The following is an 18,806-nucleotide window of genomic DNA, read 5'->3' as shown; positions in this document are numbered from 1 at the left end:
ACTCCTTTTTCTTCTAAATACATGAATATACAAGACATATTTTTTCATTCATTTGCAGTTTAAATGGATTTCTAAAACTTTTTAAACCAAATGGGAGGAACTGAACTAAGTATGTGTTTCAGTTGTAAAGTAAAAAGTTACTTACATGTGTGTGTGTGTGTGTGTGTGTGTGTGTGTGTGTTTCTCCATGTGATTGGTAGTTTCTGGTTTTATAATCCATTACATATTATATTTAATATAGTGAATTCTTTTAAATAACTATAATGTCAAGATTTCCTTCAAGAAAATGATAAACTTACACTCAAAGGTTCTTGACTGATATTGTTGATATTCAAGGACAGGATGTGGTCTTTGCTCCCCACGTATATCCGGTCTTGATCTTCATCCATCAGTAATATTCTGTAGTCTAACTGCTGGTGGGACAGACTAAAGTATTCAGAGGTTTTGGTTTCTCGAAGCTCTGAAATAGGGAACAAGAAATGTTAAACAGGGTGCATTGTCTCTATAATGTTACAATCTTATGGAAAATTCTTAGAGAAGTTTTTACCAAAAAAGCAAAATTAAACATAAACTTATTTTCTATGATACAAACATTTCCATTTATAACTTTAGGATAACCAATAGCTTTCAAACTAGACTTAAGGCCCACTGTGGAAATGGGAATCCACACCCGGTACTGGAAACTTTGCAACCTACTTGTGGCTGGAGAAGCCATGGATTAAATAGGAGAGCCTAGTCATTTCCCTAAGCTAATATAATTTCTAACCGCATTGTCAATAGTTAGTGTAGCTTTTAGTCTATTTTAAATAAGCTTTGTGCAACAGATAGAGACTACTCCAGAGATCCACAACTGGTCAAAATGCTGAGAATAAGTGTCCATGTGGTGTCTAACAGCACTTATACATCAGAACTGCAACTTCTCCACCTAAGGCATAAATCACATTATAAAAGGGGAGGAAGAAACATCATAATACCATAGGACCAGGATGCCTGTTGCTAGAAAGTGCCCTCTAGACAAGGAAAACGTAGCCAAAGACTCCCAACAATGTAAGTGCCTGACCTGAGTGAGCACCTGTGACACAGATTGACATTTCAACATGAACTAAGGGAGCTCCACAAACTCCTCCCACTAGATGAACAGCTACCGGTGGTCCATGGCTATCAAGAAAGGAAGACTCAATCTGTTCTACTGATAAGCACCCACATAGGTTTTTCAATATAAAGTAGTCATCCTTGGACATATACAGACAAGCAACATTAAATGTGTGTGTGCATATCTGTGACCTCTCTCTCTCTCTCTCTCTCTCTCTCTCTCTCTCTCTCTCTCTCTCTCTCTCTCTATCTCTGTGTGTGTGTCTGTGTGTATACAATTAAAGAGGATAAGAACATGAATTTAGAAGTGGAGGATATGGGGGAAGTTGGAGAGTGAGGAGGGAGGAAGTCAAGTGATGAAATATTCATAAGCCAAGTTCTTAAAAATTAAATTTAAAAATCAACTTAAAAGTAATATTTGTTAGCATAGATTTTTAATTTTTGATTTTCCGCTGAAAGAAATCAGCAAGGAAAACTTTACGCTGACTCTGTGAGATTCAGAAATCATTCTCATTTGCGAGAATCTCAAATTTATTGGCAAAAGTCATCAGCCAGTTAAAGTACATTTAAATATCTGCAGTTAGTAGGAAGAGACATCGATGGCATGAAGAATGTGCTACTTCTTATTTATGCTTTATCCTCAAATTCAGTGCATTCGCTGTTTTAGTACCATCTCCAAATAACTGAAGAACTGACACTTTTCCTCAAAGCAATTTCCATTGCCTTAATATACTTTACTTGGAAATGATTCTTTTCCTGTTTCTCCTTCAAGAGGCAATGCCATTTGAATGACAATATATCTACGAATATGTCGAACGGAAAACCTAGATTCAGATATTTGCATCCTCAGATTTATAACCTCCCAATGATCAGTGACTCGAGTCCATTAATCTGCTCCTTTTGCATTGACTATCTGTCTGTGAGCGGAACACTGAAAGCCAGAAGGCACTGAGACAATACGGAAATCAACATTCATGTCGCAGGCAGCTTTCTCTGCAGACAAGAGGCTCAGATACAAAACCTAAGACTTCTTTTCAGTCTTTCCTATATTCCTTTGTCCTGTGCGGATGATCTTACACAGTGGCGAGCTTTGAAAGTAGGCGCTTTCTAAGGTTTCTGATTTCATGAAATATTAATTTTACATTTGTAGGCATAGACCACAAGTCATTTTTCTAGAATGATTGTTGATGGCCACAGTTTGCCTTTCAGCAAAATGAAACACAGTAAAGATTGCTGTAGGAAGTAAAGGATCCCATCTATGAGCATCAGAACACCTCATGGGAAGGCCAAGCAGATTCAGATTTAGCCAGGATTGTTAAGTTCGCCACTTCAGAATGGTGCTGTGATATAGTTCACACATGGTTAGTCAATAGTGTGGAATGATAACAAAATCAGATATATGGCTGTGCTTAAAAATAAACAAAGTAACCTTCCTGTGCCTCCATTTCAGTAAATGAGTAAGAGTTTAGATTTTATGGTGTGTGTGCATGTGTGTGTGTGTGTGTGTGTGTGTGTGTGTGTGTGTGTGTGTGTATAAGATTATTTATTTCTCTTACACTTCCATCTGACAGGCTAGCATTAAGAAAAGCCAAAGCAGGAAAAGAAAGCCAAGAACTGAGGCATAGACCGTGGAGAAGCACTGCTCACTAATGGGTGCTCCATGGCTTCCGTATGGGTTGCTCAGCTAACTTTCCTTTTAATGTTTAAATTCTGTTTGTGTTTTAATTAGATATAATTACATCACTTTGTCCTTTCTCCTCTCTGTCTCCTTCTATGTCTCCCTCTAGCCTTTCCCATTCGCACTTACTTACTCTATTTTGGATTATTATTGTTAAATATGTACATATGTGTATATATCAATGTCTGTGTATACACATGTTCATATTGCAACAGTAACATCTAATGAATGTTCCCATGGAAACCAAATGAATTAACATATGGAGAGATTTTAAATGAGTAAATATGTTAAAGTTCCTGTTATTGTGAAATTAGTAATATTAACTTTGGATTAATAGTTACAGAGAAAACACGGACTAGCACAGTTGCTGGACTAATTCACAGCCAAAACATCTGTATATTTTTAGAAACCTTGAGTAGGCTGTTTTGCTAACAGTTCTATCTTGTATTTACAGCCCATGTCACCCTCTCACCTGGCTACTACAGTTTATATATAACATATTGTAGTTAGTTTCTCCAAGGCCTCCCTTTTCTCCTTCCTTCCTCTGCCTTCCCTACCTCCTTAGGTTCTTTCTCCACTTTGTGGCCCAGTCTGCATCAAAATAAAATCAAGCATATGATCCTAGCTAGGAAATAAATACTGAGTGCAATTTGCAGGTCTTCTCTATGTGCTTCACCAGAGAACCAAGTTGGTGCCAGAGGGGGCGGTAACCACATCAACTTAAAGGCCTTTCTGGTCTGAGAGTTTTATCTGGCTCTTCTGACCATAAAGCACTTTCAGATTTAATTATCTGCAGCCCTTTGGCAGTTGACAGCTGTTATCCAGGAAGATTTACTTCCCAGCTGTCACTTCTGTGATGGAAGCCCAGGGTATTTTGTTAAAACGCTACTTTAAGTTACTGTGAGTAGAGATAACTGAGCTTGGGAACTGTGGGCAAGGAAAAGGAGAGAGTTCAAAGCCATGAGAATTCCATTCATAAAAAGAATACCCCAAGAATCTATCTTCTCTTTCTATGTAGATCCAATGTGAGGAACCATAGCTCAGTGGCTTTGTTTCACAGGAAATGACTGACCTAATTATTGTAGTGAAGGAAAGACGTTGCTCTTTTCAGTAAGGACTGTCTCTAAACAAGGCCACAAATGAGGCTAACCTGAACTTCCTTTAAATACCAATAATGATAACATCCTTTGGCACAGCATCGTGTCTGTGGCATTGTTTTTCAGCACATGCTGACATGATTGAGAAAGAGCTTGGCTAAGGACACAGTTTGTAGCGCTAGAAAACTTAGAAAACTCAGTGGCTCCACAAAGGGCAGCATGGGTCTCCAAGTTCCTGAGAAAAATCTCCTGGGAAAGAGCATTAAGAAATACATATTTCTGCCCCGATCGCCCCATTATAGTAGATGTACTTGATGGAAAATCACTGTAATGTAGTTTACGCCAAAGTTCTCTCAGGGAAATTTTCCACAATAGTGTACTTACCTAACATTTGCATGCTCAGATGGAGATTTCTGCATAAAAGAAATCATTGTGAGCCTTGAGAATGTAAATAAAACTGAGAGGACAACAGGGTCCCTAGCAAGATAAGCTCCCCAGCCTGCAGTATTGAAAATATCATTCCAGCAATGAGAATATGGGTCAGTGTGCAACAAATTATGTCTGTCAGTAATGCAATATTCCTAACCACATGAGAAGTCATTTAGAACAGCAATAGTAATAATTTAGTGTTGAGAGGTGGTATAACTATATTGTGAGGAGTGTTCATCATTGAAAATATATTCATATGTTCAGATATGTTATCTTGGTAGAATGCATGGGGATCGTTTTATGAATGATAAACATTACTCACACTCCCTACTAAGGGAAATCATTTACTAAGAATACTACACTGCCTTTTGTCTTTTATAAAAGTCCTGATTAGGTAAAGAATTATTGCGGTGGAAATCAATTCCCAGGTCTCTCCCAGTTAGAGGCAGATATAATGGTTACTCATTAATTATATTTAAAGCTCAGGCTATGCCAGCAGTTTATTTATTCAGCACATACTTATGGCCCGCTTAGCACTGTAGGCTAGATGCTTTGCACAAGTACACGATGCAGGTAAGAAGATAAGCTCTTGTGACAACTTAACCCCACCGCCCTTTGTTCTATTGCTTTTATGGAGCCTCCAGAAAGTCTAGGAGAAACTTCTACTGAGCCTCGGACAGAAAGCAAGGACAAATTTCAAAGCTTTTGGTGCTTTTCACTTCAGAGATAGTGACTGTGACAGGATAATTTCCTCTTTTGGTGTCTTGTTTTAGATTTTTACGTAGTAGAGAAGGCTCCTTGAGGCTCAGTGTTTTGCAACTGGGTTAGAAACTGAATTTTACCTGTCCCTTTGGTTAAAAAAAAGAGGAGATAAGGAGTTGAAAGGGCAGCTCGGTAAAATTATAGTTCTTAATTCCTAATGTAAACAGAGAGCCGCAGGCAGGTTGTTAAAATCACATTTGCTCAAAATTAACAGCCCCAAATAGCAGCCATATGTGGGCTCATCAGTAGAGTAAGGCATGCAGCTTTAAACACTCACCTCACTCAATTTCTATTCAAAACTCCTGTATCCAGCCCTCAAATCCTTGAGATTCAATGAATTTCACTGATCATCCTAAACCAAGTCACGAGACTGGAATATTTGCAAAGTGAACATAGTTCTTAACTGTGAGTAGAACCAGATAGCCCCACCCCTCTTTTACTAGACGTAAAGACACAGCACCCTTGGAGTTCTGGTATGTTCTTGCCCTGCACAGGAGTCTGTGCAGAATTAAAGAAGCATTGTAAATGCTTCAGTGTATTGAATTTTCTTTGCCCCTTTCAAACACTCAAAGACCACATTGCAAGCAACTGGTGCTCAAGTATGACACAGCCTAGTGGTGCCGTTCTTAACCAGGGCTTGGAGGCTTGGTGCAGAAAGTATGATCATGCATGGTTCATGCAGAAGATAAAAGGTTCTTTCTTCTGGTTTTTGATGGATGAATGAGATTACAGCAAAGGAACTAAAGTAGCACATGGATGAAAGCAGGACCAAGGGAAGCAGCCCTATTCAGTAAGTCTGGCCAGGGAAAGGCGACTGTGACGCAAAATGGATTTCCCAGGCATTGCATAAGGGAGAAGCTTAACAAACATACAGGGGCCTTTATGAAGAACCAGTCTCACTGCAGCTCAGAACAGACAGACCCAGTCTGTGCCTGTTTTTCCAGCGTAATTGCCAATAATGCCCCTTTGATTCTCGAAACACTCATGGTCTAGATGGCAAGTTATACACTCACTGTTCTTGAAAGCTCCCACTTAATAACTTTCTCAACTAGCATTCCATTACATTTGGAAACAAGTCCAATATTTTAACCTGGCCCTCAATACCTGCTATGAGTTAGGTAGATCACTTCAGTAAATAAAACCAGTCATGGCTACTTATGTAATTATTACATCCCCCCCTTTTCATCTTCAAACTTGCCTTCCTTTTTTGTGCCTCAAGGCCAAGAGATACCTTATTCTTCTGGATCACACGATTCTTCCTGCTATTTTCTGACTATATGCATGACTCAAATAAGAACTTGAACATAACTTAAATGAGGCTGAGTTGTTAACAATGACTTGCATTTTCAGATCCTGACAGATCTTCTGTTGCTGAAATTGCCTTATTTCTCTTTGGGCTTTTCCCTCTTGTAGTAGTTTTGCAAAGGTTCAGAATACCATGTGTGACAGTCAGAAGATGACACAGCTCTGAATGTTAAAATACACCTTTTTTTTTTAATTCAAGATTCCTAATAGGAGACACAAGTATTTTTCCATTCATGTTGTATTTTTCTGCTAATCAGTTTAAGGTATTTAATGTCTGTAATCTAAAACTCTGGTCATGAATCTGTAAAAATGAGAAAGTTCCATCCACTTAGAAAATGAAGGGTTTGATTAAAGAAGTTATTATGAAGAGTCTGTGGAACGGAATATGAGAAGTCAACGTTTCAGTCAGTTGCTGAATTTTTACCTCATATTATGTCCATGTAGGGTTTTCAAAAAACACTCTCTCTCTCTCTCTCTCTCTCTCTCTCTCTCTCTCTCTCTCTCTCACACACACACACACACACACACACACACACACACACACACACACTACTTCTGTGCCTTCGAAGCAGCGTCTAGAAAATTCAAGAGAGGATGTTGTCATTTAATGGTATCATGGTATCGTTGATGTTTTCTACAGGCTACAATCTAGAGTACTGTAGAAGACAAGCCACTTAGATGACTGTGAAGATTTATACAGATTGAGTTATCCTCTGGATATGTCTTGGAGGGATTAACTAGATTAGGTTTATTGAAATGGGGCGACTTGCAGTACTTCCTGTATTGTATTAGTAAATATCGCTACCCAAATCACCTGTCCAGTGATGGTGTGTGTTCCTTACCACCTGCCAAAATGCTCTAGATTCTCAAATGAAACACACACACACACACACACACACACACACACACACACAAAGACTTGTCTTAATATGTCCTAAGCAGCTCAATGGCTGGATCGCTCACTCCCAACTTTTCATGTTGCTAACACCTCCCCACTGATACTCCTGAATTATTACTTACTAAAATCTATAATTCATCTCTGCTACTCCAACCACAATTGGGGGCAGGAAGTCCCTTTGGGGCTACTCTTCCTCAACTCTTACATGACTGTTACTCTGTCTTCTGTAGCTCTCCTGTCTGGTGCTCCTTCTTCCCTGGCATGGAGGAACTCAATCCTTCTTCTTCCCTGGTTCTCTTACCTGGGAAATCTAAAGTTTCACCTTTGACTTTCTGCCCAGCCATTAGCCACCACCAACTTTATTTACCAAGTAGAGCCACCTGGGGACAGGCACCCATGATATCTTACCTGTAGACAAGCGAATTCCCATGTAATTTGGGAACACAATTAGTGTAATATAAGTAATAAACTATATCCACAACAATGTGGCAATAGGTCACTAGGGCTGGGCATCCCCACTGAATGAGAAGGAGAAAGCAAGCTCAACAGAAGCATCCATCTTTCTGCTTTCCAGCTATGGGTGAATTGCTCCTATTCCTGCTACCCTGCCTTTCTGGTGACAATGGCATATTTCCACTCCAGGTACAAATCGAACTATTTCTCTACCCTTTGACTTTGTCATAACAGGGATACAACAAACTAAAAAAAATAAAAACTACAATGAACTCTTACATTCCCAATAGCAGCAAAATACCTATGAAAACAATTCTGCAATTCTATCACCCATTACAAATATTTATATTATTTTGGAATATCTCCAAGTCTGATATACTTTTTATGTTCTTCTATGAATCTTAAAGGAGTAAGAATATTCCTAAAACCTTTTCTTAGGAGTACAGTTACATCCTTAAAATTGTATATTTTCTTCAAGATAAATAAGATTACATAAAAGAACAATACTTTCTTCTCAAGATAAATGAGATTTACAGAAAAGAACAATACTTTTCCTATTGAATCTATATTGTATTTCTGATAAATGCTTCACTTCAATGAGGAATCTTAACTTCTGACTTTTCTTCTAAGCTTACTTAGGTCTGACAGGGTCTGGGCACAAACTGTAGTATCCTTGTTGGGGAGTAGTTGATAGTCAAGTTCACTTGACATAAAGAAGATTCAGTTCTTGGACGCCTTCTGAGACCCTGATGGGGCAGGATGTAACTTCTGGAAGAGAGACTCAAATCCGAACCTATTCCTAAATTTAGGAGAACAGCATAGATGTACTGAACAGCCACACTCATCCTGCTCCTCATTCAGAAGATACCTATTTCAGTATTCCCATTTGAGATGTGAATACAGAAACAAACTTATGAAACAGTAAGCACTTTCCCCTGACAGCTGCGTTCTAGTGTTTCAGACTAAACATCTCTGGTAAAGATGCCCTGGAGTGAGATGTTCAGTAAAAATGGTCACAAAGTGCCCCAAAGATTTATAGAATATTTTTCATGTTTTTTATGTTCTTAAAGGAATTAGTTAACAATTACAAATAAGATGAGGACGGGAATAATGTAAAACATGAATATTCAAAGTCCTTGAGTGGTTGGACAAACTTAATGACAAAGGGAAATACTTCAAGCAGTGTGTGTGTGAGTTGGGCAGGAATGAGGACTGGACCTGGGTCTTCTGGTGAACAAATTCCTAGGAAGGAAACATGAATCTATTCTTTTCCACCTCCCACAATAACAGCATCAGCAATGATTCTTACAGCAACATTTATCATTTGTCTATTCCACATTTCCCCAATTTGTTTGTTTTCCATTATTTAAGTTGGACCTCATAGGACACATGGTAACCTTTGGGTGGAACTTCTAGGTAGCAGACTTTTTAGCAATAAAAGTAAGAAGTATCACATGCTGGATGAGGTCTGCCCAGTTGACTTTTAAGAACACCTTCAGTACTTCTAGCTATGGTTCTCTCTACACAAAAAGCCTACATTTATACATTATGAATAAATTGTTATGCTACTTAATAAATTATTATTTGATGCATATTCATTTCACCTTTCAACAGATGATTTTTTTTTTTTTTTTTTCTGGTACCAATTTTGTGTATTTATTGCTTTGATTTTTTTTTTTTTTTTTATTATTAACTTGAGTATTTCTTATATACATTTGAATGTTATTCCCTTTCCTTCTGGGCAAACATCCTCCCCTCCTTCCTTATGGGTGTTCCCCCAACCCTCCCCCTTGCTGCCCTCTCCCCAACAGTCTAGTTCACTAGGGGTTCAGTCTTAGCAGGACCCAGGGCTTCCCCTTCCACTGGTGCTCTTACTAGGATATTCATTGCAACCTACGAGGTCAGAGTCCAGGGTCAGTCCATGTATAGTCTTTGGGTAGTGGCTTAGTCCCTGGAAGCTCTGGTTGGTTGGCATTGCTGTACATATGGGGTCACGAGCTCCTTCAAGCTCTTCCAGTTCTTTCTCTGATTCCTTCAACAGGGGTCCCATTCTCAGTTCAGTGGTTTCCTGCTGGCACACGCCTCTGTATTTGCTGTATTCTGGCTGTGTCTCTCTTATGAGCGATCTGCACTCACATTTTGATCATCCGTCTTGAGTTTCATTTGTTCTAGGCATCTAGGGTAACTCAAGCATTTGGGCTAATAGCCACTTATCAATGAGTACATACCATGTATGTCTTTCTGTGATTGGGTTAGCTCACTCAGGATGATATTTTCCAGTTCCAACCATTTGCCTACTGAATTTCATAAAGTCATTGTTTTTTTGATAGCTGAGTAATATTCCATTGTGTAGATGTACCACATTTTCTGTATCCATTCCTCTGTTGAAGGGCATCTGGGTTCTTTCCAGCTTCTGGCTATTATAAATAAGGCTGCGATGAACATAGTGGAGCACGTGTCTTTTTTATATGTTGGGGCATCTTTTGGGTATATGCCCAGGAGAGGTATAGCTGGATCCTCAGGCAGTTCAATGTCCAATTTTCTGAGGAACCTCCAGACTGATTTCCAGAATGGTTGTAGCAGTCTGCAACCCCACCAACAATGGAGGAGTGTTCCCTTTCTCCACATCCTCGCCAGCATTTGCTGTCACCTGAGTTTTTGATCTTAGCCATTCTCACTGGTGTGAGGTGAAATCTCAGGGTTGTTTTGATTTGCATTTCCTTATGACTAACGATGTTGAACATTTCTTTAGGTGTTTTCAGCCATTCGGCATTCCTCAGCTGTGAATTCTCTGTTTAGCTCTGAACCCCATTTTTTAATAGGGTTATTTGTCTCCTTGCTGTCTAACTTCTTCAGTTCTTTGTATATTTTGGATATAAGCCCTCTATCTGTTGTAGGATTGGTAAAGATCTTTTCCCAATCTGTTGGTTGCCATTTTGTCCTAACCACAGTGTCCTTTGCCTTACAGAAGCTTTGCAGTTTTATGAGATCCCATTTGTCAATTCTTGATCTTAGAGCATAAGCCATTGGTGTTTTGTTCAGGAAATTTTTTCCAGTGCCCATGTGTTCCAGATGCTTCCCTAGTTTTTCTTCTATTAGTTTGAGTGTGTCTGGTTTGATGCGGAGGTCCTTGATCCACTTGGACTTAAGCTTTGTACAGGGTGATAAGCATGGATCGATCTGCATTCTTCTACATGTTGACCTCCAGTTGAACCAGCACCATTTGCTGAAAATGCTATCTTTTTTCCATTGGATGGATTTGGCTCCTTTGTCAAAAATCAAGTGACCATAGGTGTGTGGATTCATTTCTGGGTCTTCAATTCTGTTCCATTGGTCTATCCGTCTGTCTCTGTACCAATACCATGCAGTTTTTATCACTATTGCTCTGTAATACTGCTTGAGTTCTGGGATAGTGATTCCCCCTGAAGTCCTTTTATTGTTGAGGATAGTTTTTAGCTATCCTGGGTTTTTGTTATTCAGATGAATTTGCAAATTGTTCTGTCTAACTCTTTGAAGAATTGGATTGGTATTTTGATGGGGATTGCATTGAATCTGTAGATCGCTTTTTGGTAAAATGGCCATTTTTACTATATTAATCCTGCCAATCCATGAGCATGGGAGATCTTTCCACCTTCTGAGGTCTTCTTCAATTTCTTTCTTCAGTGTCTTGAAGTTCTTATTGTACAGATCTTTTACTTGCTTGGTTAAAGTCACACCCAGGTATTTTTATATTATTTGGGTCTATTATGAAGGTGTCGTTTCCCTAATTTCTTCTCGGCTTGTTTCTCTTTTGTGTAGAGGAAGGCTACTGATTTATTTGAGTTAATTTTATACCCAGCCACTTTGCTGAAGCTGTTTATCAGCTTTAGTAGTTCTCTGGTGGAACTTTTGGCATCACTTAAATATACTATCATATCATCTGCAAATAGTGATATTTTGACTTCTTCTTTTCCGATCTGTATCCCCTTGACCTCCTTTTGTTTTCTGATTGCTCTGGCTAGAACTTCAAGAACTATATTGAATAAGTAGGGAGAGAGTGGGCAGCCTTGTCTAGTCCCTGATTTTAGTTGGATTGCTTCAAGTTTCTCTCCATTTAGTTTAATGTTAGCCACTGGTTTGCTGTATATGGCTTTTACTATGTTTAGGTATGGGCCTTGTATTCTATTCTTTCCAGGACTTTTTATCATGAAGGGGTGTTGAATTTTGTCAAATGCTTTTCTGCATCTAATGAAATGATCATGTGGTTTTGTTCTTTCAGTTTGTTTTATATAATGGATCACGTTGATGGTTTTCCGTATATTAAACCATCCCTGCATGCCTGGGATAAACCTACTTGATCATGGTGGATGATTGTTTGATGTGCTCTTTTTGGATTGGTTTGCCAGAATTTTGTTGAGTATTTTTAAGGGTCAATGTTCATAAGGAAATTGGTCTGAAGTTCTCTTTCTTTGTTGGGTCTTTGTGTGGTTTAGGTATAAGAGTAATTGTGGCTTCATAGAAGGAATTCGGTAGTGCTCCATCTGTTTCAATTTTGTGGAATAGTTTGGATAATATTGGTATGAGGTCTTCTATGAAGGTCTGATAAATTCTGCACTAAACCCGTCTGGACCTGGGCCTTTTTGGTTGGGAGCTTCTATTTCCTTAGGAGTTATGGGGTTGTTTAACTGGTTTATCTGTTCTTGATTTAACTTCGGTACCTGGTATCTGTCTAGGAAATTGTCCATTTCCTGTAGATTTTCAAGTTTTGTTGAGTATAGGCTTTTATAGTAAGATCTAATGATTTTTTGAATTTCCTCTGAATCTGTAGTTATGTCTCCCTTTTCATTTCTGATTTTGTTAATTTGGACACACTCTCTGTGTCCTCTCGTTAGTCTGGCTAGGGGTTTATCTATCTTGTTGATTTTCTCAAAGAACCAACTTTTGGTTCTGTTGATTCTTTCTATGGTCCTTTTTGTTTCTACTTGGTTGATTTCAGCTCTGAGTTTGATTATTTCCTGCCTTCTACTCCTCCTGGGTGTATTTGCTTCTTTTTGTTCTAGAGCTTTTAGGTGTGCTGTCAAGCTGCTGACATATGCTCTTTCCTGTTTCTTTCTGCAGGGACTCAGCGCTATGAGTTTTCCTCTTAGCACAGCTTTCATTGTGTCCCATAAGTTTGGGTATGTTGTACCTTCATTTTCATTAAATTCTAAAAAGTTTTTAATTTCTTTCTTTATTTCTTCCTTGACCAGGTTAGAGGCAAGAAACTAATCGTCTTGGCAACAAAACAAAGAGAAGAAAAGCACACAAACACAACCTCACATCCAAATATGAATATAACAGGAAGCAATAATCACTATTCCTTAATATCTCTCAACATCAATGGCCTCAACTCCCCAATAAAAAGACATAGATTAACAAACTGGATATGCAACGAGGACCCTGCATTCTGTTGCCTACAGGAAACACACCTCACAGACAAAGACAGACACTACCTCAGAGTGAAAGGCTGGGAAACAACTTTCCAAGCAAATGGTAGGAAGAAGCAAGCTGGAGTAGCCATTCTAATATCAAATAAAATCAATTTCCAACTAAAAAGTCATCAAAAAAAGATAAGGAAGGACACTTTATATTCATCAAAGGAAAAATCCACCAAGATGAACTCTCAATCCTAAATATCTATGCCCCAAATACAAGGGCAACATATTAAAAGAAACCTTACTAAAGCTCAAAAACACATTGCACCTCACACAATAATAGTGGAGATTTCAACACCCTCTCATCAATGGACAGATCATGGAAACAGAAATTAAACAGAGACGAGACAGACTAAGAGAAGTCATGAGCCAAATGGATTTAACAGATATTTATAGAACGTTCTACCCTAAAGCAAAAGGATATACCTTCTTCTCAGCTCCTCATGGTACTTTTCCAAAATTGACCATATAATTGGTCAAAAACAGGCCTCAACAGATACAGAAAGATAGAAATAATCCATGTATATCGGACCACCACGGCCTAAAGCTGGTCTTCAATAACAATAAGGAAGAATGCCCACATATCATTGGAAACTGAACAATGCTCTACTCAATGATAACCTGGTCAAGGAAGAAATAAAGAAACAGATGATATTTCAACAATCGATATGTACAAAACTAAGAGACAAACAAAACCCCAAACAAAACAAAAAAAAAAGGAAAATCTTGGTATCTTCAAAGGTCATCTTGGGGAGACACACACACACACACACACACACACACACAGAGAGAGAGAGAGAGAGAGAGAGAGAGAGAGAGAGAGAGAACAAGATAACTCCATAATACTAGAGAACAAAGACTAAGACTTCATAAGACTAAGACATAAGGAAATACTTGACTTTTCTTCATTCAACAAATAGTACTATTCTCAATTCTAAGGCTCACTGTATTAAATAAAATGGAGAAAAGGATAAAATGGTTTTGCCAAGGATAACTGCCTTTTATCAGAGTCCAGGAAGTGTCTATCAAACACTGATCTAAAGACAAATAAAGTCACTGAAGCGAAAGGCATTTCCCACACAGAGCTTACGTAGAAAACTAGACTGGCTGAGGAATAGTCAAAGGATGCATTGGTATGTTTGGGAGTAACAAAGACAATTTGGGAAGAAGCATGTATCCATGAATGTGCAAAGAAAAACTACAATGTCCTTGACTCTTACAAACAGCCTTCAAAGATGCAAACTCTTAAATGCCAACTGCACATTGCTGGATTGGTTCCATGTCACTAAAGATAACAACAACAACAACAACAACAACAACAACAACAATTCTGAGAAGGTGTAAGATAATCATGGATGAAGTTTTGGAATGGCAGTCTTACCTAGTGACCTCATTGGATGAGATTGTTTTCGATGAAATATTAAGACCATAAAGATGAGACTATATGTATTCCAAGATTATCGCATGTCTCCAGAGATAGAATACACATAGAAAAGATCTGGGAAATATTGATCTATGAATAAATTTTCTTAATGATTTGTTCACCTAGAAATGGAGGGGTACTGAGAGGTCTCTAAGTGTTCTGTAAGTTCATATAGTTGGAATTACTCTCTGGTTAATGCTTAGGGTATGTGAGTTTTCTGAACAAACCACTGTGGTACATATACAAGCTCAAGTAGGCTTCTCTTGTATGGTACCTAACAAAGGATTGAAATACATGAAGAAGGAAATGCAAATTGCTAACTGGAAAGAAACTACATACTGCCAAAAGTTCTTTATCTGTAATTCCTTCAAAATAAGACCACCCAGTTTTTGAGTAAGTTACATTACTCAGGACTAAGCAACCTAGCTTCCCCAACCACTGTGAGTTCTTGAACTACTATTTCATTTGATGCCTTTCAAAGTCCATTTTTAACTTGAGTACAGGGAAAATATAATAAACTGTGTATTGCACCATCTCAAATTTAAAGTGTCAGACATTAGGAACAAAGAGATATGGAGATATTTGCCCTAAAGTGACAGCCATTTTATCTAAATATTATTTTGCTCCATGTGACTCATGGTTTAGCCAAGTTATTGCACTTGGCTTTAAAACAAGACACAAATTTGGAGAGCTGAAGAGAACAAGTTCATTTTGTTTTAAACACATTGGTTAGTCCTCAGTGCAAAACACCGCTCTGTTTTCTGTGCCGTCTTTGTCTCTCCTGAGACAGTCTAAAACATAAAATCAGTCACTACAGCAGAGTCCACTACTCAGTCATTGTTAGTGTGCTTCACTGCCTTTTGATTATGTTCAAGAGAATAGCAAAGGAGCCACCTATGTTCCCCATGGATTTAAATCATAAGTATTCCCTTACCTTCATGCTATACTGGGAAACCATTTGATTTTTCCCTTTCATGGGATGCTAGCTGAGAATGTATCGCTCAGTGCTTCACAAGAAGACTTCAGTATTATGCTTCTTTTGTTTTTCCTCTGAAAACATAATATTTATCATTTTTTTTCATGTGCTTCAAGGAGAGAGTCAGAAAGCAGGACTCGAGGTTTATTTTACAAAATGCTGCTGCCTCCCTGGTGTAAACATTAGCCATGACTGTCCCTTTAATTTTCGACATACAAAAGGGAATAGAGCTCATCTAAAAATGGTAGAAATAAGTGCATGTAAAAGAGGATATGGCAAGTGTCAGAGTTATTAAGTTCAATCTGAATATTAATGAATCAGGGTCATACTTTCGATGTATGGAAATGTTTTATTCCATTTACTTATAGCCATTTCAATCCATGAGCCTTAAAAGGAAAAATCCATTTTATCGATCAATATAGCAGGTTTTAGTAGCAGAGATGAGGTGAGGGACTGATTCTTCAACCATCTAGGTGATTTAATGTGATTAAGTCTAGTCAGCCATCTTGCTGTACAGGGAGAAGAACAAGCAGAGGCTTCCAGTCAGGTATTTGCGTCTGGTTTGTATTCATGGCAGATGACACATTGTACTTCCCCAAATTAAAGTACACTGCAAGCGTTGTTACTGTCGGCAAAAAAAAGTGGATGTGAAAAACAACAAAGGGTGTATTTTAAAAAATCACAGAAAATTAAATTTTAGACAATCCAAGTTTAAAATCAACTTACTTGAAAAACGTACAGATAAATGGATTTTGTTGCTAATCTAATCCATTTTCCTGGAACGAAGTCTGGCTTTGGAAGACAGATCTAGCCTCAGATCTTGGCTCTGCGTTCGGTTAGCAATGCTGCTTAAGTTAAACTGTGGCCGCTTAAGCATCCCTAGCTGAAAGGTGGTTAGAATGATACCTATCTGCTGGGACTGCGGAGAAGATTGAGTAAGGTAGTAAGTGTGAAGGGTCATAGTCAAGTAGCCCTCAATCATAGCTGGGGTCTGCACATCGAGATGGGAGTTTCAGTTTTAAATAAAGGATTGGGCTTTAAAATATTAGTCCTGAGTTTTTCAGTACTAATTGCACTTAATAAAAACTGGTATAATAATGCCTTATCTTTATCATCGTGTAGTCTGTCGTACAAACGAATTTAAGCCCTCAACATTTTAACATAATTCATTCTTATTATCAATATAAAAGTAAATGATAAAATAGAAACGATTCCCTTGATTTCCACCAATTGGCCTCTTTGATCTGCCACGCACACAACAAACTTTGTTCCAGCAATCTATCCACACAAATATACCTCTATATTCTATTAACATCTGACAAGCAGTGTCGTGTCTAATCACCGCACAATCCTGCTAACTTGGTCTTACGAAGTGCAGGTATCTGGGAGAACTGAGTTCTCTGGTTTTTGTGGAAGGTGAGACCATCCTCAGCCAAGGGGCTTGGCTTCCTTCCCTGTACCTTTCCCTGTAGCTTTTATTTTAAATATTTCAATGCAAATGAGATATGCAAATTTCACATAGTATTTCTTAGGGATAAAAATGGCTTTTTTCACAAGGAGTTAGTTACAGAATCTTTTCAGAGCTATTTGTTGACCTTATCAATCTAGCTTGAGGATCAAGGCCACTCCCAAAGTTGGGCTAGGTTCTCCCAAGGTTGATGTCTTTCCTAGATTCATAAATCAGGACTATCTTCTTGAGGAGAACCACCCAACATCTCATGTAAAGAAACCATGTTGATAATAATCTCTAACACAGTCATATCTGGCAATCTTTAATTATTTCTAGACTTGGTCTAAAATTCTTTTTACATATATGATTTGAGGCAGAACTGGTGTCAGTACCTAACTTGCAAAATGTGCATTGGAAATCTACATTTGTAAATGGTGCTAACAGTGCAGCATATTTGAAACCAAGACCCATTAAAACTCGGGAAGATCAGTGATGATTTACAGCTGTTGATTTTCCTCCTTCCCTAAGGAGGCTAGCAAGAGTCTGAACAATGTGTGAGGTGGAAACATGGCAGTTCCAGAAGCCCTGTAGAGAGTGAAAACTGCTGCACTGACGAGATTTTTCTCCAGGGTTGTTCATTAGCTCCACATAGATCAGCCATTGAAACGTTTATGATGTGATCAATTATTCGAGCTTCAAAACTGTTTCCCTACACAGTATTACATGTTTATATTAGCCTAAGACCCCCTCACGACCAGCTCTGTTTCCAAAGGCCCATCTGGCAAATTTCCCCATAAAAGTTACCAATAACTCATGGACAAAATGTTTCCCCCATATTGCTGTGAAAGGTGCTACCTGAAATAACATTTACCTTTATTATCATCTTATAAGGCATGGGAGAGTCTATAATGTGGGCCCTGTGGTAAAGGTGAACACACTTGTGTAACTAGTAATAACTCTGGTCCCTGGAGCCTAATTTTCTCATGGATAAAGTAAGGATATTGATACTATCCATCTCTTATGTTTGACCTCTTAGGCTAAAGTCAACAAATGACAGCGGAACAGGTGTAGTTGCACTGCATCGTTCTGAGCAGTGTAACTACTGATGTCACCATTATATTCTGACCAGTGGGTTAATCATCCTCAAACTGGTCAAACATTTCAGTCATCCAATAGCAAAACACTGCTGAGGGAGAAAAAGGAAAGGGTGTCTTTGTAGCACTAGAACATTTGACTTGAATGTTCTAGAAGGGCTGTGCAAACCCATTCTGAGCCCTTAGCATTGCAACGCACTCCTGTAGAACTCCTATACCCTGAGTGTCTCACATCAGGTCTATATTAGGCAAAATAAATTCACTTTTCCATATCTTTGGGTACAGCTTAAAATGGAACTGCTTGTATTTTAAAAAGTCTCAAATATTTTAAGAGACTGCCTGATTCTGTGTGTTTAATGAAAATTACTTAAATGGACCTCGGTAAAGTCTTGAATTCTCTGTTCTATGTTGACATAGGAAAGCAAAAGAGAACAAAAAGAGCTATTGATCACAAGTCTCAGTGCTGTGTAGGATTTTCCTTTTACCAGGCAGGAAATTTAAGGTCGAAGCAGTATAGCTTGCTCTCAGATGGTCTCTGGTGAAGGGTCTTTGTTTCAATTCTACAGCATACAGTAAGAGTAAATTTTAAGGCAATGAAAACTTAAAATTCAGCCATCCAAATACAAACTAGAATTTCTTTAGTTTGGAGTTAGTAATCTTGCCAAACTGCTTTGAATTTTGTGAAGATATACTCTT

At 38.3% G+C, this 18,806-nt stretch overlaps 1 protein-coding gene across 1 annotated transcript in view; it reads right to left on the bottom strand.

Annotated features, from left to right (window-relative positions):
* Sema3c (semaphorin 3C) overlaps positions 1 to 18,806 on the bottom strand; it is a 160,178-nt gene that overhangs the window by 77,103 nt on the left and 64,269 nt on the right. Inside the window, exon 2 of the mRNA XM_032907057.1 lies at positions 300 to 460. Coding sequence (XP_032762948.1) covers positions 300 to 460 — 161 coding nt within the window. The remainder of the gene's footprint in view (positions 1 to 299; positions 461 to 18,806) is intronic.

This window comes from Rattus rattus, chromosome 6 (genome assembly GCF_011064425.1).
Source record: "Rattus rattus isolate New Zealand chromosome 6, Rrattus_CSIRO_v1, whole genome shotgun sequence".
Classification (NCBI taxonomy): Eukaryota; Metazoa; Chordata; class Mammalia; order Rodentia; family Muridae; genus Rattus; species Rattus rattus.
The sequence above is the reverse complement of the archived record's forward strand: the minus strand, read 5'-3'. Positions and strand labels throughout refer to the sequence as shown.